General features: G+C 47.5%; 1 protein-coding gene across 2 annotated transcripts in view; it reads right to left on the bottom strand.

Annotated features, from left to right (window-relative positions):
* Positions 1 to 4,635: 4,635 nt before the first annotated feature.
* LOC123765555 (uncharacterized) overlaps positions 4,636 to 20,000 on the bottom strand; it is an 88,919-nt gene continuing 73,554 nt past the window's right edge. For both annotated transcript variants that reach the window (XM_045754233.2, XM_045754234.2), the window contains exon 3: positions 4,636 to 5,591. In XM_045754233.2, coding sequence (XP_045610189.1) covers positions 4,959 to 5,591 — 633 coding nt within the window. In that variant the 3' untranslated portion in view covers positions 4,636 to 4,958. The remainder of the gene's footprint in view (positions 5,592 to 20,000) is intronic.

Raw genomic sequence — 20,000 nt, 5'->3', positions numbered from 1 at the left:
TAAACAGAAAACGATAATTTCCGTGACCTTGGAAGTTGTATGGTTACACTACCGCAAACAGTGGGTTCCCACTTTTCTTCTGTTAGCTCTGGTCTTCATCTTCCCCAATCTTTCTTTCTTCGTAAACCTGTCCTTGAGTCTCGCCCTTTAGATTTCTGCACTCGTCTTCGACTTCCCTATAACGATCCCTTCTCTCTCTCTGAACTTCGTTCTGCCCTGGCCCTCTGCGGTTCTATGGCGGCGGGCTCCGATGGTATTCATTATGAGATGCTTCGCTATCTCCCTCCGTGCACGTCTCAGTATTTACTGAGTCTGTATAATAGGATCTGGGAGTCGTCGTCAGTCCCTGAGGACTGGCTCGATGCCGTTGTCCTCCCTGTTCGCAAACCGGGGTCTCTGGGTACTTCCCCTAAGGACTTTCGCCCTGTGGCCCTCACAAGTTGTGTCTGCAAACTCTTTGAACGTATGGTTAACGTTCGTCTGATGTGGTTCCTGGAACACCATCACCTCCTCTCCCCTTCTCAATTTGGTTTCCGCAAGTGCCGCAGCACGACAGATGTCCTGGTGAACTTGGAGGTCTATATTCGTACTGCTTTTGCTGCGAAGACCTCCGTTGTTGCCGTCCTTTTTGACCTGGAAAAGGCTTACGACACCACTTGGCGATATCATATTCTATCTCAACTTCATTCCTTTGGCCTTCGTGGTCATCTCCCTCTCTTTCTCCGCAGCTTCCTCTCTCGTCGTTCCTTTCGGGTGCGCCTTGGTACCGCTCTCTCTGGCTTTTTCTGGTTGCCCTCAAAGGTCTTCTTTCCTCTCTTCCTTCAGGTGTCTTCTCCGCTCTCTATGTCGATGATCTTACCCTTTGCTGTCAGGGTGATGATTCGCCTCTCCTTCAGCGCCGGCTTCAACTTGCGATTGATGCCGTGTCGTCTTGGGCCACCGATCATGGCTTCAAGTTCTTTTCTACTAGGACTTGTACCATGAGTTTTCTCGGAAACGGGTTGTTCTTCGTCCCTTTGTCACTTTATGGTCATCCCCTTGAGTACAAAGATTCCGCGAAGCTTTTGGGGTTATTCCTTGACACTCGTTTGTCTTGGTCTCCCCATATCTCTTACCTCCGTGTTGAGTGCTCTAAGGCCCTTACCCTTCTTCGGGTATTGTCCCATACTTCTTGGGGGGCAGATATAGGCGCACTCTCCTTGCTTTACATTCCTCTCTCGTCCTGTCTAAGCTCGATTATGGTTGCCCTGCTTACTCGTCTGCTTCTCCTTCTACTCTTCGCCGTCTTGATGCTTTGCACCATACTGGGTTGCACCTCAGTTCTGGTGCCTTTCGTTCGACTCCCGTCCTCAGCTTGTATGTTGACACTGGCTTCCTGTCTCTCCAGGACTGCCGTGATCGCTACTGTCTTCGCTATCTTGCACGATCCTTACAACATCTTTCCTCTCGCCTCTGTCGTGCTTTAACTTTTACCCCTCCTGCGGTTCCTGTTCCTCTTCACCACCTCCCTCTTTCTGTCCGGTTATCTCGCTTACAGGATTCTCTTTCCGTTTGTATTTCTCATATTTCTCCTCGTGTTGTTCCTTCTTTGCCCTCGTGGAGAGTCCCCCGTCCGCAGTTTTGTACATCCTTGACCCGCATCACTAAAGCTTTTACCCCTCCTACGGTTCTAAAACGTCTTTTCCTTGAGCACTTTTCTTCTCATTCCCGCTCCGTTTCTGTCTTCACCGATGGGTCTAAGTCTGCGGACGGTGTTGGCTACTCTGTTGTTTTTCCTGATCGCACTTATGTGTCGCTTACCTCCGGAGACTAGCGTCTTTATAGCGGAGCTTTATGCTATTCTCTATGCTCTTCGTCTCCTGCTTTCTCGTTGTCAGCCTTCCTTTGTCTTTGTTGTTGACTCTCGTAGTGCCCTCATGGTTCTCGGGTTCTTTAATCCGGTTCATCCAGTAGTTGTCGAGATCCAGCATTGGCTGTTTCTTGTTCACAGTAAATTTAAGTCGGTTGAGTTTTGTTGGGTTCCCAGCCATATTGGTGTCTCTTTAAATGAGCGTGGGTGCTGCCGCCAGGGAAGCAGTCCGCTCTTGTCTCATCTCTCGTAAAGGTATTCCATATTCCGACTTTTACCCGGTTATCCATTCCTCCATCCTTGCCCGTTGGCAGGCTTCTTGGTCGTCTGTTACTGGTAACAATCTACGTACTCTTAAATGTTGTGTTTTCTCGTGGCCGTCCTCCTGCCACCGTAACCGGCGATGGGAAACAGCTCTGGCGAGGTTGCGTATTGGCCATACTCGCTTAACCCATGGTCACTTGATGGAGCGCCGCCCTGCTCCTTATTGTCCTAGTTGCATTGTCCCTCTTATGGTCGTGCATGTCCTTCTTGAATGTCCTTACTTCCAGGACGAGCGTGTGTCTTGCTTTCCGACCGCCCCTCGCGGTCACCTGTCCCTCAATAGAATTCTTGGTGACTCGGATACTTTTGATATCGTTCGCCTTATTCGTTTCTGTTCTCGTATTGGCATCCTTGGTGATATTTAGCGCCCTCTGATTATTCCGCACATTTGATGGTGCTATATAGCCTTCCCGGTTTGGTGCCTTCTTTTGATAATTACTTACTTACCGCAAACAGGCAAACATTAATGGTACTTGTTTCACATGATCCCCTGAGCGGAGGAACGCGTGGATATGTAGCTGCGTGAACGGTCTCCCGACCACTCTAAAGGTGCCGTCTACATATACCAGACCTTGGCATCCCAGAGAAGGCGTAGCTAACTGTCCCTGGCAAACAGAAGATGACGTGCAATAACTTAAATAACGTTATTGCAATAATAACCCATATTATGCTTAACAAGACACTGCAGTGCCATGCTGTCTATGCCTCCATTGTTGGCATATAGCATACAGCATTGCATGCTCTGGCGATCTCACCTCCTTGCTCCATCCAGAACATAGACATTGTCCGGTATAATTTTGCCTTCTTCATTTTCCTCTTCCACTTTATTTTCCTCTTCCACTTTATTTTCCTCTCCCACTGTAGTAGTGTACACTACACAGTCATCACGCACAGCAACACTGTCACACAAAACGTCGTCACGGTAACAATTCTGGGAAACTTGCAATGTGAGAGCTGTCAGGTCAGCAGACCTACAACTGGCTGGGTCCTGTGGTCATTCACCAGTGTTGGGTCCTGTGGTCATTCACCAGTGTTGGCTCCTGTGGTCATTCACCAGTGTTGGCTCCTGTGGTCATTCACCAGTGTTGGGTCCTGTGGTCATTCACCAGTGTTGGCTCCTGTGGTCATTCACCAGTGTTGGGTCCTGTGGTCATTCACCAGTGTTGGGACATGCTGTCATTCACCAGGGTTGGGACATGCTGTCATTCACCAGTGTTGGGACATGTTGTCATACACCAGGGTTGGGACATGCTGTCATTCACCAGTGTTGGGACATGTTGTCATTCACCAGTGTTGGGACATGTTGTCATACACCAGGGTTGGGACATGCTGTCATTCACCAGTGTTGGGACATGTTGTCATTCACCACTGTTGGGACATGTTGTCATTCACCAGTGTTGGGACATGTTGTCATACACCAGGGTTGGGACATGTTGTCATACACCAGGGTTGGGACATGCTGTCATTCACCAGTGTTGGGACATGTTGTCATTCACCAGGGTTGGGACATGCTGTCATTCACCAGTGTTGGGACATGTTGTCATTCACCAGGGTTGGGACATGCTGTCATTCACCAGTGTTGGGACATGTTGTCATTCACCAGTGTTGGGACATGTTGTCATACACCAGGGTTGGGACATGCTGTCATTCACCAGTGTTGGGACATGTTGTCATTCACCACTGTTGGGACATGTTGTCATTCACCAGTGTTGGGACATGCTGTCATACACCAGGGTTGGGACATGCTGTCATACACCAGGGTTGGGTCATGCTGTCATTCACCAGGGTTGGGACATGCTGTCATACACCAGGGTTGGGTCATGCTGTCATTCACCAGGGTTGGGACATGCTGTCATACACCAGGGTTGGGACATGCTGTCATACACCAGGGTTGGGACATGCTGTCATACACCAGGGTTGGGACATGCTGTCATACACCAGGGTTGGGACATGCTGTCATACACCAGGGTTGGGACATGTTGTCATACACCACGGTTGGGACATGCTGTCATACACCAGGGTTGGGACATGCTGTCATACACCAGGGTTGGGACATGTTGTCATACACCAGGGTTGGGACATGCTGTCATACACCAGGGTTGGGACATGCTGTCATACACCAGGGTTGGGACATGCTGTCATTCACCAGGGTTGGGACATGCTGTCATACACCAGTGTTGGGTCATGCTGTCATACACCAGGGTTGGGACATGCTGTCATTCACCAGTGTTGGGTCATGCTGTCATACACCAGGGTTGGGACATGCTGTCATACACCAGGGTTGGGACATGCTGTCATACACCAGGGATGGGACATGTTACATTGGGTAATTATCCCTGAATTTACATGACGGTCAATATCTCTCTAGTATCTTCGATGAGCACAGTAAGCCCGCGGCTTGTCAAAGGTCCTTCCATTTATTCTAAAATAATCGAGTTATTTTTGCGGTTAATAAGACAATGTTTTTAATTTTTCATATATATATATATATATTATGGTAACAAATATGTGCTTAGTATGTAAAACATATAACATACTTATCAATACGAATATCACACTGGAATATTGGCTTAACTTTTCACACTGAGTAAGAAGTCACAGGCACATATATTCTCTTAAAAAAATATACTTAATAATACATGGTAACAAGATTGCCATTGAGCTGGTGACTACATAGTAATGAATAGGGCACATGTTTGTACATAGTCGCAATCTACATCAAATTTGTACATTGGTCAACACCCGCAACATTATATTAAACATTAATAATTTGTTATACAAACAATTAGGGACAATTTTGGACAGAAGATGGCGTTTGATGATCAATTTCACAAATTTGATCTTTGACGTTTCTTGTTACTGACGGAGAGGAGGTCGAGGGCCCAGAGGAGACCTCTTCAGATGACGAGACTTCCATTGTGGCTATCGTCGTCGACCGGAGGTGCCTGACGATGGGGCCTCTGATGGGGTCCTCTAGCGTTTCCGAATCCGCAACACCCCCTATGTGAGAGACTGCGGCAAGAGCTGCCGCAGCGGTGACGGCGGCCGTGGCTGCGGCAGTGGCAGTGACGGCAGTGTCAGTGGGCAGCCGGGCCTCGTGCACGGTGGGCAGTATTCTTGGCGTGATTCTCCGGAAGTGCCTGGGGCTCTGGTACGCCGGGGGACACTGTAGGTACTCCCGTGCCGCTGCGCCAACGGCCTGCTGCAGCTGGCTGCTGACGGAGGTCACGTAGACCGGGGGAGTGACCGAGGACATCGCCGACGTCAGTGTGGCGAGCTTGACGGTCTCCGTGACGACGGTGAAGTAGGCCGGGGGAGGAGCCTCCGTCTTCATCACTTCGTCGTAAGTAGGCGGACAATCGTCGAGCTTCTCTCCGGCCTCGGCGGGCCGGATGTGGGCCAGCACTCGCAGGCGGATCTGCAACACAAGACAACATTGTTCAGACACTTGTGTACACCATTTGCATAACTTATTATTACTCTCAGAGTCACTACTGATAACATTCCTGCTTCACTTATTTATTTATTTCTATACCAGAAGGTACATTGGCATTATGAGAGTACAGAATATTGAAGCTTTACACTCTTGTAAAGCCACTAGTACACACAGCGTTTTGGGCAGGTCCTTAATCTAACAGAATTTTAAGAAGGTAATTTCTAGCAAAATTATAACAAACAATGTTTACAGGTACATTGTAAGGAAGAAAATAAATGCATTGTAAGAGTATAAAAAAAATTGTATTAGAAATTTGTCAGGATTAGTAAGTACATTAAAGTAAATTTAAGGGTTATCCACAGGTACATTGTAGCATACTTTGAGGATTATGTCAAGGTATAATCTAGAAGCAATGATCTATGATCAAGTACAACTCAAACCGAACTTGCAGGCATATACTTTGCCACTGAATTTTTAAAAGACAAAGGCAGTGGACTTATATACTGTGACTCGCAGAGTGCACTCCTGGCACTGAATGCACATAGTAGTGACACCCAGAAAATAGTCAGTGATATTCGAATGAATGTTTTAGCTGCTAAAGAAAACAGATTTGAGATTAAATTCCTATGGATACCATCACATGTTGTCATCTCAAGGCATGACACTGTTGATATGCTTGCTAAGACAGCCTGCAGGAAACCAGTGGTAGATATTGATTTGGGTGTTTCATTAGCAGTGACAAAGAGAATACTTAAACAAATATCTAATGAAGATCTCACCGACCTAACAAATTCACAAAGACCTGAAAGTTGTAGCATTAAATATTATGATAGATATCGTGTGGAGACATTCACATATGGGACTAATAGAACAAGAACCCGGCAATGTGATGTTATAGTGGCCAGAATACGCCTGGGATATAGACGTATCTGGCAGCTTTCTCAAAACCCAAATGTCGAGTACACAATGTGTCAACTTTGTGAAAGAGAAAACATGCACTCTCTTGAACATTATATTGTAGAATGTCCCATATTGACTGACTTTCGCCCTCCTGGGCTAAGGTATGCTGAACTCTGTAATTACTATATGAGTACTGGAACACTTGATGATATATTGGACTTGTATCCAAGATTGACCATGTAATATATCATTTATACAATGTATATATATGATGTAACTATATAACCTGAGCTTGTAAAAGCACCTTCATCACCTTCAGTGATTAAGTGCTTAATTGCACACTAGTTTCTTTATCAGCTATCTCACCCTGTCAGAGTAAATGAGACAGATGTATGTGAATGCATGTGTGTGTATATATGTATGTATATGTGCGTGTGTATGTATATGTATGGGTATAAAGTATATATGGAAGCTGATCAGAATTACATTTCACCTTTGTGAATGTACATTAATGACACTATGTAAAAGACACATCTAACACTTTATGTAGGGCATACGTAAATCTGTGTATCTATGTATTTACGTATGTAGGTTAGCTTAGCATTTTAAAAGCACCGAATCCCCTTCTGTGGTTGAGTGTTCAATAAACCCTTGAACTATATGTTTAACACATCTCTAACCCTGTCCATGGAGGACAGAAGAAAATGTATATATGCTGGTTAGCATTGTAAATGTCTGGCCACGTCTGTGGTAGAAAAAAAAAATGCTTTTCTCCAGTACCTCTCCGCCTCCTCCTCATTCTTCCACACATCTTGCTAAACATATTGATCCGTCCTGCTATTTATTAACTCAAGATATTATTATTATTATTATTATTATTGTGGAATATGGCTGTGCTTGCATTCCACAATGCTATTTATTGTATTATAAAAGTTTTGTTATTGGATATCTTCCTTTGCTATATTATAACATTATTTTACCCTAGTTGAAGCCTCGCGGCCCCTGGGAGTGGAGTTATGATAAATATAACTATTATTACTATTATACCTATATACCCCGGTAAATATTCTATTATAATTATCATAAACGTAAGTAACAAAAAATACATTATATATGTAAGGAGTGCTATAATCTCCCTGCTGCTGCTGCTGCTGCTGCTGCTATCTTTACTGCTTCCACTACAGCTGTTGCGTCTATCACTGCTTCCACTACTCTTGCCTCTCGTTCACTACCGCTGCTAGCATCGTAAGTCTTGCTACTGATGCTGCTAATAGGCTACTAAACCTAGTACTGCTACTACTACTCTTGCTACTGCTATTAATCTGGCTAATTTTGCTACTATAGGGGATTAATCTTAATATTCTACCAATCTTGCTCCTACAGGCTACTAATCCCGTGTATTGTGCTTGTCGCGCTGCTAGCGTGGTTGTTACAATCACTGCTGATAACACAACTATACTTTTGGCGGGAATGTACCTGTGTGGGCCCTAAGCCTCTGGCCGCCCTACTCTAGGCGCTGTGTCCCAGGCGGTGGATGAGTATTTATGACTCGTATGATGGCTTCAGTTAGATCCACCCCGGATATGATCCACTTCTGTGTTGTTAAGTCTCACAGTGTTTCGGGTTTGTAACTGTGCGCTGTGTTAAGGTAATGTTCCAGTGGTGTGTCGGGCCTTTCTGTACAATGTTGACATGTCCTTTCATCTTCTGGAACCAGTAAGCCTATTTCCCATGCACGTGGGGTGTTCAAGCCTGGTGTAAAGTGTACTTCTGTTCTTTTACTGCTCCCTTCATCCCTTCATGCAGGTCGGCGTTCAATCCCCGTCCGTCCATAAGTGGTTGGGCATTATTCCTTTCCCCCGTCCCATCCCAAATCCTTACCTGACTCTCTTCCCAGTGCTATATAGTCGTAATGGCTTGGCGCTTTCCCCTGATAATGCCCTCGTGGTTGGTTCACATCTCGCAGCATCTTGTAGATGTTGACGTGTCAACGTCTTGCAGATGTTGATGTGTCAACACCTGCATTATGGTCACTGTACTCACCTTATTGTGCTTGCGGGGGTTGAGCTCTGGCTCTTTGGTCCCGCCTCTCAACTGTCAATCAACTGGTGTACAGGTTCCTGAGCCTACTGGGCTCTATCACCCACTGTGCATCTTCTGCATTGTTCTCGGTGTAGTTATCATGGTAATCTGTGATAGACTCTGTGGTTTGTAAATGTCTATCATTCCTCCTCTCAGTTACAAGTGTTGCAGCTTCCTCTGTAACGTGTCTCCTGTTATAGACTTCAATTTCAAAACATTAACTTAAAGTTCCTGAATTTATCTGGCGACGGCAAGAAGCCGGCGGCTTGTCAGAGGCCCCCCTTAATGTTTAATTAAAAAAAATTGTTCAACTGTATTCTGAACTCGTGTAATGTCAAGGTGCCGGCGGGTAGGCGGTTTTCACCCTTAGGGTTTATAACCCTAAGGGTGAGGAGAGCATGTCCTGTGTTGTGGCCTCTTGTGTTGACGTTGGTGAGCCGCGTGCGTGCGTGCGTGTGTGTGTACTCACCTAGTTGTACTCACCTAGTTGTGAGTACAACTAGGTGAGTACACACGCACACACACACACACGTGTGTGTGTGTGCGTATGCGTGTGTGCGTGTGCGTGTGTGTGTGTGTGTGTGTACTCACCTAGTTGTACTCACCTAGTTGTGTCTGCAGGATCGAGCATTGACTCTTGGATCCCACCTTTCGAGCATCGGTTGTTTACAGCAATGACTCCTGTCCCATTTCCCTATCATACCTGGTTTTAAAATTATGAATAGTATTTGCTTCCACAACCTGTTCCCGAAGTGCATTCCATTTTCCCACTACTCTCACGCTAAAAGAAAACTTCCTAACATCTATGTGACTCATCTGAGTTTCAAGCTTCCATCCATGTCCCCTCGTTCTGTTACTATTCCGTGTGAACATTTCGTCTATGTCCACTCTGTCAATCCCTCTGAGTATCTTATACGTTCCTATCATGTCCCCCCTCTCCCTTCTTCTTTCTAGTGTCGTAAGGCACAGTTCCCTCAGGCGCTCCTCATACCCTATCCCTCGTAGCTCTGGGACGAGTCTCGTTGCAAACCTCTGAACCTTTTCCAGTTTCATTATATGCTTCTTCAGATGGGGACTCCATGATGAGGCGGCATACTCTAAGACTGGCCTCACGTAGGCAGTGTAAAGCGCCCTAAATGCCTCCTTACTTAGGTTTCTGAATGATGTTCTAACTTTTGCCAGTGTAGAGTACGCTGCTGTCGTTATCCTATTTATATGTGCCTCAGGAGATAGATTAGGTGTTACGTCCACCCCCAGGTCTCTTTCACGCGTCGTTACAGGTAGGCTGTTCCCCTTCATTGTGTACTGTCCCTTTGGTCTCCTATCTCCTAGTCCCATTTCCATAACTTTACATTTGCTCGTGTTGAATTCCAGTAGCCATTTCTCTGACCATCTCTGCAACCTGTTCAGGTCCTCTTGGAGGATCCTGCAATCCTCATCTGTCACAACTCTTCTCATCAACTTTGCATCATCCGCAAACATCGACATGTAGGACTCTACGCCTGTAAACATGTCGTTAACATATACAAGAAATAGAATTGGTCCCAGCACCGATCCTTGTGGTACTCCACTTGTTACTGTTCGCCAGTCCGACTTCTCGCCCCTTACCGTAACTCTTTGGCTCCTTCCTGTTAGGTAGTTCCTTATCCATGCTAGGACCTTTCTCCCCACCCCCGCCTGCCTCTCGAGCTTGAACAGCAGTCTCATGTGCGGTACTGTATCAAAGGCTTTTTGGCAGTCCAGAAATATGCAGTCTGCCCAACCATCTCTGTCCTGTCTTATCCTCGTTATTTTATCATAGAATTCCAGAAGGTTTGTTAGGCACGATTTCCCTGTCCAGAACCCATGTTGATGTTTGTTCACAAACCTAATGTTCTCCAGGTGTGCAACCAGTCGTAGCCTAATTATTCTTTCCAGTATTTTACAGGGGATGCTTGTCAGTGATACAGGTCTATAGTTAAGTGCCTCCTCCCTATCACCTTTCTTGAAGATCGGCACGACATTTGCCTTCTTCCAGCAACTGGGCAATTCTCCTGACATAAGTGACTCATTAAAGATCATTGCCAGAGGCACGCTGAGGGCCTGTGCTGCCTCTTTAAGTATCCACGGTGATACTTTGTCTGGTCCATCTGCTTTAGTTGCATCTAGAGTTGTCAACTGTTTCATTACCTCCTCTGCTGTCACCTCTATATCTGATAGTCTTTCATCTAGGGTAACCCCTTCCAACAATGGGAGCTGCTCAGGCTCGGTAGTGAACACTCCATGGAAACTGGCATTCAGTGCCTCGCAGATTTCCTTGTCACTTTCAGTATATGCCCCCTCTGTCTTCCTTAGTCTTGTCACTTGGTCGTTCACCGACATTTTTCTTCTTATATGACTGTGTAGTAACTTAGGTTGTTTTTTCGCTTTGATTGCAATATCGTTCTCATAGTCCCTTTCCGATGTTCGATGTTGTGTGTGTGTGTGTGTGTTCACTAGCCTAGTCTCGTGTTCATTTGTATATATGATTTAGTTCTATATATTTTATACAACGTTTATGTGTACAGCGTCCAGTAGGACACACATGTAGCCACACACAGATAACGGTCAAGGGTTATGTACTGTTGACAGCTTGAACAGTAAACACAAACATGAACAACAACAACAACACACATGAAATTGACAAAGAAACAATCAACATGTTCTTGGCGCCTGTTAATGTCCTTATATTGACTACTTTAGGCCTATCATACGCTAAATCAGGCCTAGGATACGCTAAATCAGGCCTAGGATACGCTAAATCAGGCCTAGGATACGCTAAATCAGGCCTAGGATACGCTAATTCAGGCCTAGGATACGCTAATTCAGGCCTAGAATACGCTAAATCCGGCCTAGGATACGCTAATTTAGGCCTAGAATACGCTAAATCAGGCCTAGGATACGCTAAATCAAGCCTAGAATATGTTAAATTAGGCCTAGAATATGTTAAATTAGGCCTAGAATATGTTAAATTAGGCCTAGAATATGTTAAATTGTTGTTTTCGTTTTGGTATCATTGTTTTTGCCGCCTAAATGACAGTGCCAAGCGAGGATTGCAATCGATGTGCAACTGTTTATTAAAATAGTTTATTCAGCTTGAAGTGGGGGGGGGGGGAATGTACGAACCAGGGGGCCCTCCTCAGCCCCCCCCCCTGCCCCTTGCCCTGGGGCAGGGGACAGGGGGACAGGGGCTGGTTGGAGGTCCTCCATCGCTGGGGGAGAAAAACAGACCAAACAGCTTGTTAGTGGAGTCAGGCAACACGCAATGATGCGTATTGCGACTCCTACACAATCCCACACACACTCCCACGCTGGATATTCTTGTAGGAAATATATACTAACCAGTTTTGGCGGGATATTGACGGTTGGTCACGTCTCCTTTCACCTAATGCCGCTGTTCACCCGGCAGTAAACATTGGTATACCCGGGAGTTTGGCAACTGTTGTGGGATGTGCTGGGAAGGTCAGTAGTTGGCCTAGCTGGGCCTCGGTAAGCCCAAATACAGGCTTCCTGTCCTCTGGTAATGGTCATTGCGTCAGTAAGTTCTCTCACCACACACTATAAGTCAGCTGGCTCGTTACTCGTGTGTAAGTCAGATGGCTCGTTACTCGTGTGTAAGCTGGCTCGTTACTCGTGTGTAAGTCAGCTGGCTCGTTACTCGTGTGTAAGCTGGCTCGTTACTCGTGTGTAAGCTGGCTCGTTACTCGTGTGTAAGCTGGCTCGTTACTCGTGTGTAAGTCAGATGGCTCGTTACTCGTGTGTAAGCTGGCTCGTTAATGTCACTAACTAGCTCCTGTAACGTGTCCAAGTCTGTGGTGAGGAGGCTGTGAACACCAGGGCGACCCAACGGCCCTCTAGCGAGCTCCAGGACAACTAACACGTGTTGACATACGGGAGGCCGAAGAGTGTTAGACCGTGCTCTAGTAACCCCTAGCCCCCGCCAGGTAAATAATTAACCCAGCTCCACCACGGTGAAAACAATGCATTCCTCGCTCTCCTGTCATGCTTCTGCTGTGTACACATAAAAGGAAAACTAATATATCTGCATCCTTCCCAACCTGGGTCTGTGTTCTAGACTAACCCTGTGTGGAGGACCGAGGTGGTGGAGAATCTACAGACACATCTATGCCAGTAAATAGTCTTCGCTTGTATCGTACACAGTGTTCCTTCAGTGGCGTGTGTGATTGGTTAGAGAGGTTTCTGGCATACAGTCAAGTGTTGGGAGGTCAGTGAGAGTGTTGAGCCACAGAGGCCAGTGTGGCCGCCCTGGGAGAGAGATGGGGAGTGAGAGTGAGAGAGAGAGAGAGAGAGAGAGAGAGAGAGAGAGAGAGAGAGAGAGAGAGAGAGAGAGAGAGAGAGAGAGAGAGAGAGAGAGAGAGAGAGTGAGAGATAAAGTGAGAGAGAGAGAGGCCTAGGTAACAAGCGAAGCACAACAACCCGCAGTTGACCAGACCACACACTAGAAGGTGAAGGGACGACGACGTTTCGGTCCGTCCTGGACCATTCTCAAGTCGATTGTCATTCTCAAGACCATTCACAATCGACTTGAGAATGGTCCAGGACGGACCGAAACGTCGTCGTCCCTTCACCTTCTAGTGTGTGGTCTGGTCAACATACTTTAGTCACGTTATTGTGACTCATCGCCTGCAACCCGCAGTTATTCTCTCCCACTTTGTGTCAGTCTCACACCTCTCCTTTGTAACACACACCAGAGGCAGTACCTAGAGGCAGTACCTAGAGGCAGCACCTAGAGGCAGCACCTAGAGGCAGCACCTAGAGGCAGTACCTAGAGGCAGTACCTAGAGGCAGTACCTAGAGGCAGTACCTAGAGGCAGTACCTAGAGGCAGTACCTAGAGGCAGCACCTAGAGGTAGCACCTAGAGGCAGCACCTAGAGGCAGCACCTAGAGGCAGCACCTAGAGGCAGTACCTAGAGGCAGTACCTAGAGGCAGTACCTAGAGGCAGCACCTAGAGGCAGTACCTAGAGGCAGTACCTAGAGGCAGCACCTAGAGGTAGCACCTAGAGGCAGCACCTAGAGGCAGTACCTAGAGGCAGCACCTAGAGGCAGCACCTAGAGGCAGCACCTAGAGGCAGTACCTAGAGGCAGTACCTAGAGGCAGTACCTAGAGGCAGCACCTAGAGGTAGCACCTAGAAGCAGCACCTAGAGGCAGCACCTAGAGGCAGCACCTAGAGGCAGTACCTAGAGGCAGCACCTAGAGGCAGCACCTAGAGGCAGTACCTAGAGGCAGTACCTAGAGGCAGCACCTAGAGGCAGCACCTAGAGGCAGCACCTAGAGGCAGCACCTAGAGGCAGCACCTAGAGGCAGCACCTAGAGGCAGTACCTAGAGGCAGCACCTAGAGACAGGCCCTAGAGGCAGCACCTAGAGGCAGTACCTAAAGGCAGCACCTAGAGGCAGCACCTAGAGGCAGCACCTAGAGGCAGTACCTAGAGGCAGCACCTAGAGAGTGTACCTAGAGGCAGTACCTAGAGGCAGCACCTAGAGGCAGCACCTAGAGGCAGTACCTAGAGGCAGCACCTAGAGGCAGTACCCAGAGGCAGCACCTAGAGGCAGCCCCCAGAGGCAGCACCTAGAGGCAGCACCTAGAGGCAGCACCTAGAGGCAGCACCTAGAGGTAGCCCCCAGAGGCAGCCCCTAGAGGCAGCCCCTAGAGGCAGCACCTAGAGGCAGCACCTAGAGGCAGCACCTAGAGGCAGCAGACACTCGACACTCTCTCTCCTGGTACTATTACACCGTGCCAGTTAGCCTCTAATGTTCACCTCAGACGCTATCTGGCCTCCACACCACTACCGCGTGTCACCGTCTTGACAACATTACCGGGAACACCAGAGTAAATATTATGATGCCCATCGCTCACTTCATCTGTTTCTTACGCAAGCTAAAGCTATTTACCGTCACACTCCGGAAGATAAAACTATCTATCTTTCATTCTAAGACAGCTAAAATTATCTGCCTCTCACACACTGATATAATTTGACTCTCTGTAGCTACACTTATGATATCTCTCCGTCTCTCATAACTAACAAAACTCGCTATTTTTGATAAATCATAAAAACTGTAGAGGGTTTCTATATCATTTTTTTCCACTAGTTCTATTCGTGGCCAATAGAGGAGGATAGTTAATGAACTATCTTAACTACTCCGTCTCGTTGTGTACGCTTTGGTATAGCACTAACATCACACATCATAAAAATCTTTGAGAGAGTGCTAAGAAGTAAGATCACAAAATACATGGAATCACAGCATCTCCATAACCCTGGACAACATGGTTTCAGAACATTTTCAGGACTCTTGCCTGTCGCAGTTGCTGGACCACTATGATATGGCATTAGATGCTATGGAAGACAAACAAAACGCTGACGTAATTTACACAGATTTCGCAAAAGCTTTTGATAAATGTGACCATGGTGTTGTTGCACATAAAATGCGTTCAAAAGGAATTACCGGAAAAATAGGCAGATGTATCTACAATTTTCTGACTAATAGAACCCAATGTGTAATAGTCAACAAAATAAAATCCGGACCATCAACCGTGAAGAGCTCAGTCCCCCAGGGTACTGTGCTTGCTCCAGTACAGTCCCCCAGGGTACTGTGCTTGCTCCAGTACTTTTTAACATCCTCATATCGGACATAGACAAGGACACAATCTATAGCACTGTATCATCCTTTGCAGATGACACTAGGATCTTCATGAGTAGACAACATAGAGGACACGGCAAACCTTCAATCAGATGAAAATCAGGTCTTTCTATGGGCTACAGAAAATAATATGGTATTTAATGAAGATAAGTTCCAGCTCATGCGCTACGGAACAAATTAAAATATAAAAACGGAAACCACATACAAAACTCAGTCAAATCATAACATAGAACGAAAAGGCAATGTAAAGGACCTGGGCGTACTCATGTCGGAAGACCTTACCTCTAAAGAACACGATAAAGTAGCCGTCACAACTCCAAGAAAAATGACAGGTTGGATAACAAGAACTTTTCACATTAGAGATGCTATACCGATGATGATACTCTTCAAGACGCTAGTGCTGTTTAGAGTGGAGTACTGCTGCACAATGACAGCACCTTTCAAAGCTGGAGAAATTGCTGACCTAGAGAGCGTGCAGAGAGCCTTTACTGCTAGAATCCACTCAGTAAAACATCTAAACTACTGGGACCGACTAAAGAGCCTAAATCTGTACTCTCTTGAGCGCAGGCGGGAGAGATACATAATAATTTACACGTGGAAAATAGTAGAGGGGCTGGTCCCAAACCTGCATACAGAAATAACACCACATGAGACCAGGAGGCATGGCAGGATGTGCAAAATACCCCCGTTAAAGAGCAGAGGTGCAACAGGTACTCTGAGAGAGAACTCCATCAACATCAGAAGCCCGAAACTGTTCAACACGCTTCCACTACACATAAGGGGCATAACTGGCCGACCCCTCACAGTGTTCAAGAGAGAACTATCAACATCAGAGGCCCGAGACTGTTCAACACGCTTCCACTACACATACGGGACATAACTGGTCGACCCCTCACAGTGTTCAAGAGAAAACTATCAACACCAGAGGCCCGAGACTGTTCAACACGCTTCCACTACACATAACTGGTCGACCCCTCACAGTGTTCAAGAGAGAACTATCAACACCAGAGGCTCGAGACTGTTCAACACGCTTCCACTACACACAAGGGGCATAACTGGCCGACCCCTCACAGTGTTCAAGAGAGAACTGGATAAGCACCTCCAAAGTATACCTGATCAACCAGGCTGTGACTCATACGTCAGGCTGCAAGCAGCCGCGTCCAACAGCCTGGTTGACCAGTCCAGCAATGAGTAGGCCTGGTCAGAGACCGGGCCGCGGGGACGCTAAGCCCCGAAAACACCTCAAGGTAACCTCAAGGTAAGGTACTAGTTCACAAGTTAAGTTTACTGGTATACAAGTTAAACTTACTGGTACACAAGTTAAACTTACTGGTACACAAGTTAAACTTACTGGTACACAAGTTAAACTTACTGGTACACAAGTTAAACTTACTGGTACACAAGTTAAACTTACTGGTACACAAGTTAAACTTACTGGTACACAAGTTAAACTTACTGGTACACAAGTTAAGTTTACTGGTACACAAGTTAAACTTACTGGTACACAAGTTAAACTTACTGGTACACAAGTTAAACTTACTGGTACACAAGTTAAGTTTACTGGTACACAAGTTAAGTTTACTGGTACACAAGTTAAGCTTACTGGTACACAAGTTAAACTTACTGGTACACAAGTTAAACTTACTGGTACACAAGTTTACTGGTACACAAGTTAAACTTACTGGTACACAAGTTTACTGGTACACAAGTTGAGCTTACTGGTACACATGTTAAACTTACTGGTACACAAGTTAAACTTACTGGTACACAAGTTAAACTTACTGGTACACAAGTTTACTGGTACACAAGTTAAACTTACTGGTACACAAGTTAAACTTACTGGTACACAAGTTAAACTTACTGGTACACAAGTTAAACTTACTGGTACACAAGTTAAACTTACTGGTACACAAGTTAAACTTACTGGTACACAAGTTTACTGGTACACAAGTTAAACTTACTGGTTCACAAGTTAAACTTACTGGTACACAAGTTAAACTTACTGGTTCACAAGTTAAACTTACTGGTACACAAGTTTACTGGTACACAAGTTAAACTTACTGGTACACAAGTTAAACTTACTGGTACACAAGTTAAACTTACTGGTACACAAGTTAAACTTACTGGTACACAAGTTAAACTTACTGGTACACAAGTTAAGCTTACTGGTACACAAGTTAAACTTACTGGTACACAAGTTAAACTTACTGGTACACAAGTTAAACTTACTGGTACACAAGTTAAACTTACTGGTACACAAGTTAAACTTACTGGTACACAAGTTAAACTTACTGGTACACAAGTTTACTGGTACACAAGTTAAACTTACTGGTACACAAGTTAAACTTACTAGTACAGAAGTTAAACTTACAGTTATACTAATATATAATATATCTATAATTATGAAATATCAGATTGGAAATAGATTAATTAGTATAATTAAGAGCACTGCGTGGAGTGACTCATTACTAAAGATAATTGAATGTAATTAACATATTTACAAGATTAACAATGTAATTTATATATAAAGATATATTTATATATAAAGATATATCAGTTGTCCCACAGATACTGTTGATGTTCTTAAACATCAAGTGTTACTTAAGTGTTACTTAAGTGTTACGTAAGCCTAAATGTTGACCTGTTTCATAGATTAAAATAAAGTTTAGAGTTTAACATGTCTTAAAGAGACGAAGGGAATAGAATTTTAAGAGGAAAGCACCAAGCCATTACGACTATATAGCAAATGGAAGGGGCCAGGATAAGGATTTGGGATAGGACGGAGGGAAAGGAATAGTACCCCAACCACTTATGGACGGTCGGGGATTGAACGCGGACCTGAACATTTTCCTCTCCCGGGCCGTGTTCCTGGAGAGACGGTGAGACACGTGGAAGACGAAAGTGAAACTGAGAGGTAAAGGTGTCAGGGATGGTGGGAGTGTGGATACTACCCAGGTCACGGCCGATAACTAGGGCAGGTAGGATACTTGGAGTGATCTTAACCGCTTGGGTCATCTTGGACGGCTGAGGTGCCCAGGTGAGGCACAGGTATGGTAGAGGTGCCCAGGTGAGGCACAGGTATGGTAGAGGTGCCCAGGTGAGGCACAGGTATGGTAGAGGTGCCCAGGTGAGACACAGGTATGGTAGAGGTGCCCAGGTGAGGCACAGGTATGGTAGAGGTGCCCAGGTGAGGCACAGGTATGGTAGAGGTGCCCAGGTGAGGCACAGGTATGGTAGAGGTGCCCAGGTGAGGCACAGGTATGGTAGAGGTGCCCAGGTGAGGCACAGGTATGGTAGAGGTGCCCAGGTGAGGCACAGGTATGGTAGAGGTGCCCAGGTGAGGCACAGGTATGGTAGAGGTGCCCAGGTGAGGCACAGGTGAGGTACAGGTGAGGTAATGTAGAGCAACAGGTGAGAGATAGTGAGAGGCGGAAGACAATTGGCGGTCTGATGGATAAAGGAATTTGTAATATGTATTATTGTTGTTGTGGTTTAGGTAATGGTGTGGGTGTTGGTGGTGCTGCCCCCACCCGGTGCTGCCACCACCCGGTGCTGCCCCCACCCGGTGCTGCCACCACCCGGTGCTGCCACCACCCGGTGCTGCCCCCACCCGGTGCTGCCCCCACCCGGTGCTGCCCCCACCCGGTGCTGCCCCCACCCGTTGCTGCCCCCACCCGTTGCTGCCCCCACCCGGTGCTGCCACCACCCGGTGCTGCCACCACCCGGTGCTGCCACCACCCGGTGCTGCCACCACCCGGTGCTGCCACCACCCGGTGCTGCCACCACCCGGTGCTGCCACCACCCGGTGCTGCCCCCACCCGGTGCTGCCCCCACCCGGTGCTGCCCCCACCCGGTGCTGCCACCACCCGGTGCTGCCACCACCCGGTGCTGCCACCACCTGGTGCTGCCACCACCCGGTGCTGCCCCCACCCGGTGCTGCCCCCACCTGGTGCTGCCACCACCCGGTGCTGCCACCACCCGGTGCTGCCACCACCCGGTGCTGCCACCACCCGGTGCTGCCACCACCCGGTGCTGCCACCACCCGGTGCTGCCACCACCCGGTGCTGCCACCACCCGGTGCTGCCACCACCCGGTGCTGCCCCCACCCGGTGCTGCCACCACCCGGTGCTGCCACCACCCGGTGCTGCCACCACCTGGTGCTGCCACCACCCGGTGCTGCCACCACCCGGTGCTGCCCCCACCTGGTGCTGCCACCACCCGGTGCTGCCACCACCCGGTGCTGCCACCACCCGGTGCTGCCACCACCCGGTGCTGCCACCACCCGGTGCTGCCACCACCCGGTGCTGCCACCACCTGGCTGCCCACCAAGATGGCGGCCTCCCAATCATCAGGTTATAACTTTCAGTGTCGCAATAATCAATATTCTTTCTTATGTGTGAGCTTTCTGTGAAGAATTAAGTCCTCCACCCCCACCCCCACTCCACCCCACCCCTCCCCTACTGAAGCAGCCCCCCACCCCCACTCCACCCCTCCCCTACTGAAGCAGCCCCCCACCCCCACTCCACCCCACCCCTCCCCTACTGAAGCAGCCCCCCACCCCCACTCCACCCCACCCCTCCCCTACTGAAGCAGCCCCCCACCCCCACTCCACCCCACCCCTCCCCTACTGAAGCAGCCCCCCACCCCCACTCCACCCCACCCCTCCCCTACTGAAGCAGCCCCCCACCCCCACTCCACCCCTCCCCTCCCCTACTGAAGCAGCCCCCCA

This window comes from Procambarus clarkii, chromosome 30 (genome assembly GCF_040958095.1).
Source record: "Procambarus clarkii isolate CNS0578487 chromosome 30, FALCON_Pclarkii_2.0, whole genome shotgun sequence".
NCBI lineage: Eukaryota > Metazoa > Arthropoda > Malacostraca > Decapoda > Cambaridae > Procambarus > Procambarus clarkii.
Note: the sequence above shows the minus strand (reverse complement) of the source record. Positions and strands in the feature narration are given on the sequence as shown.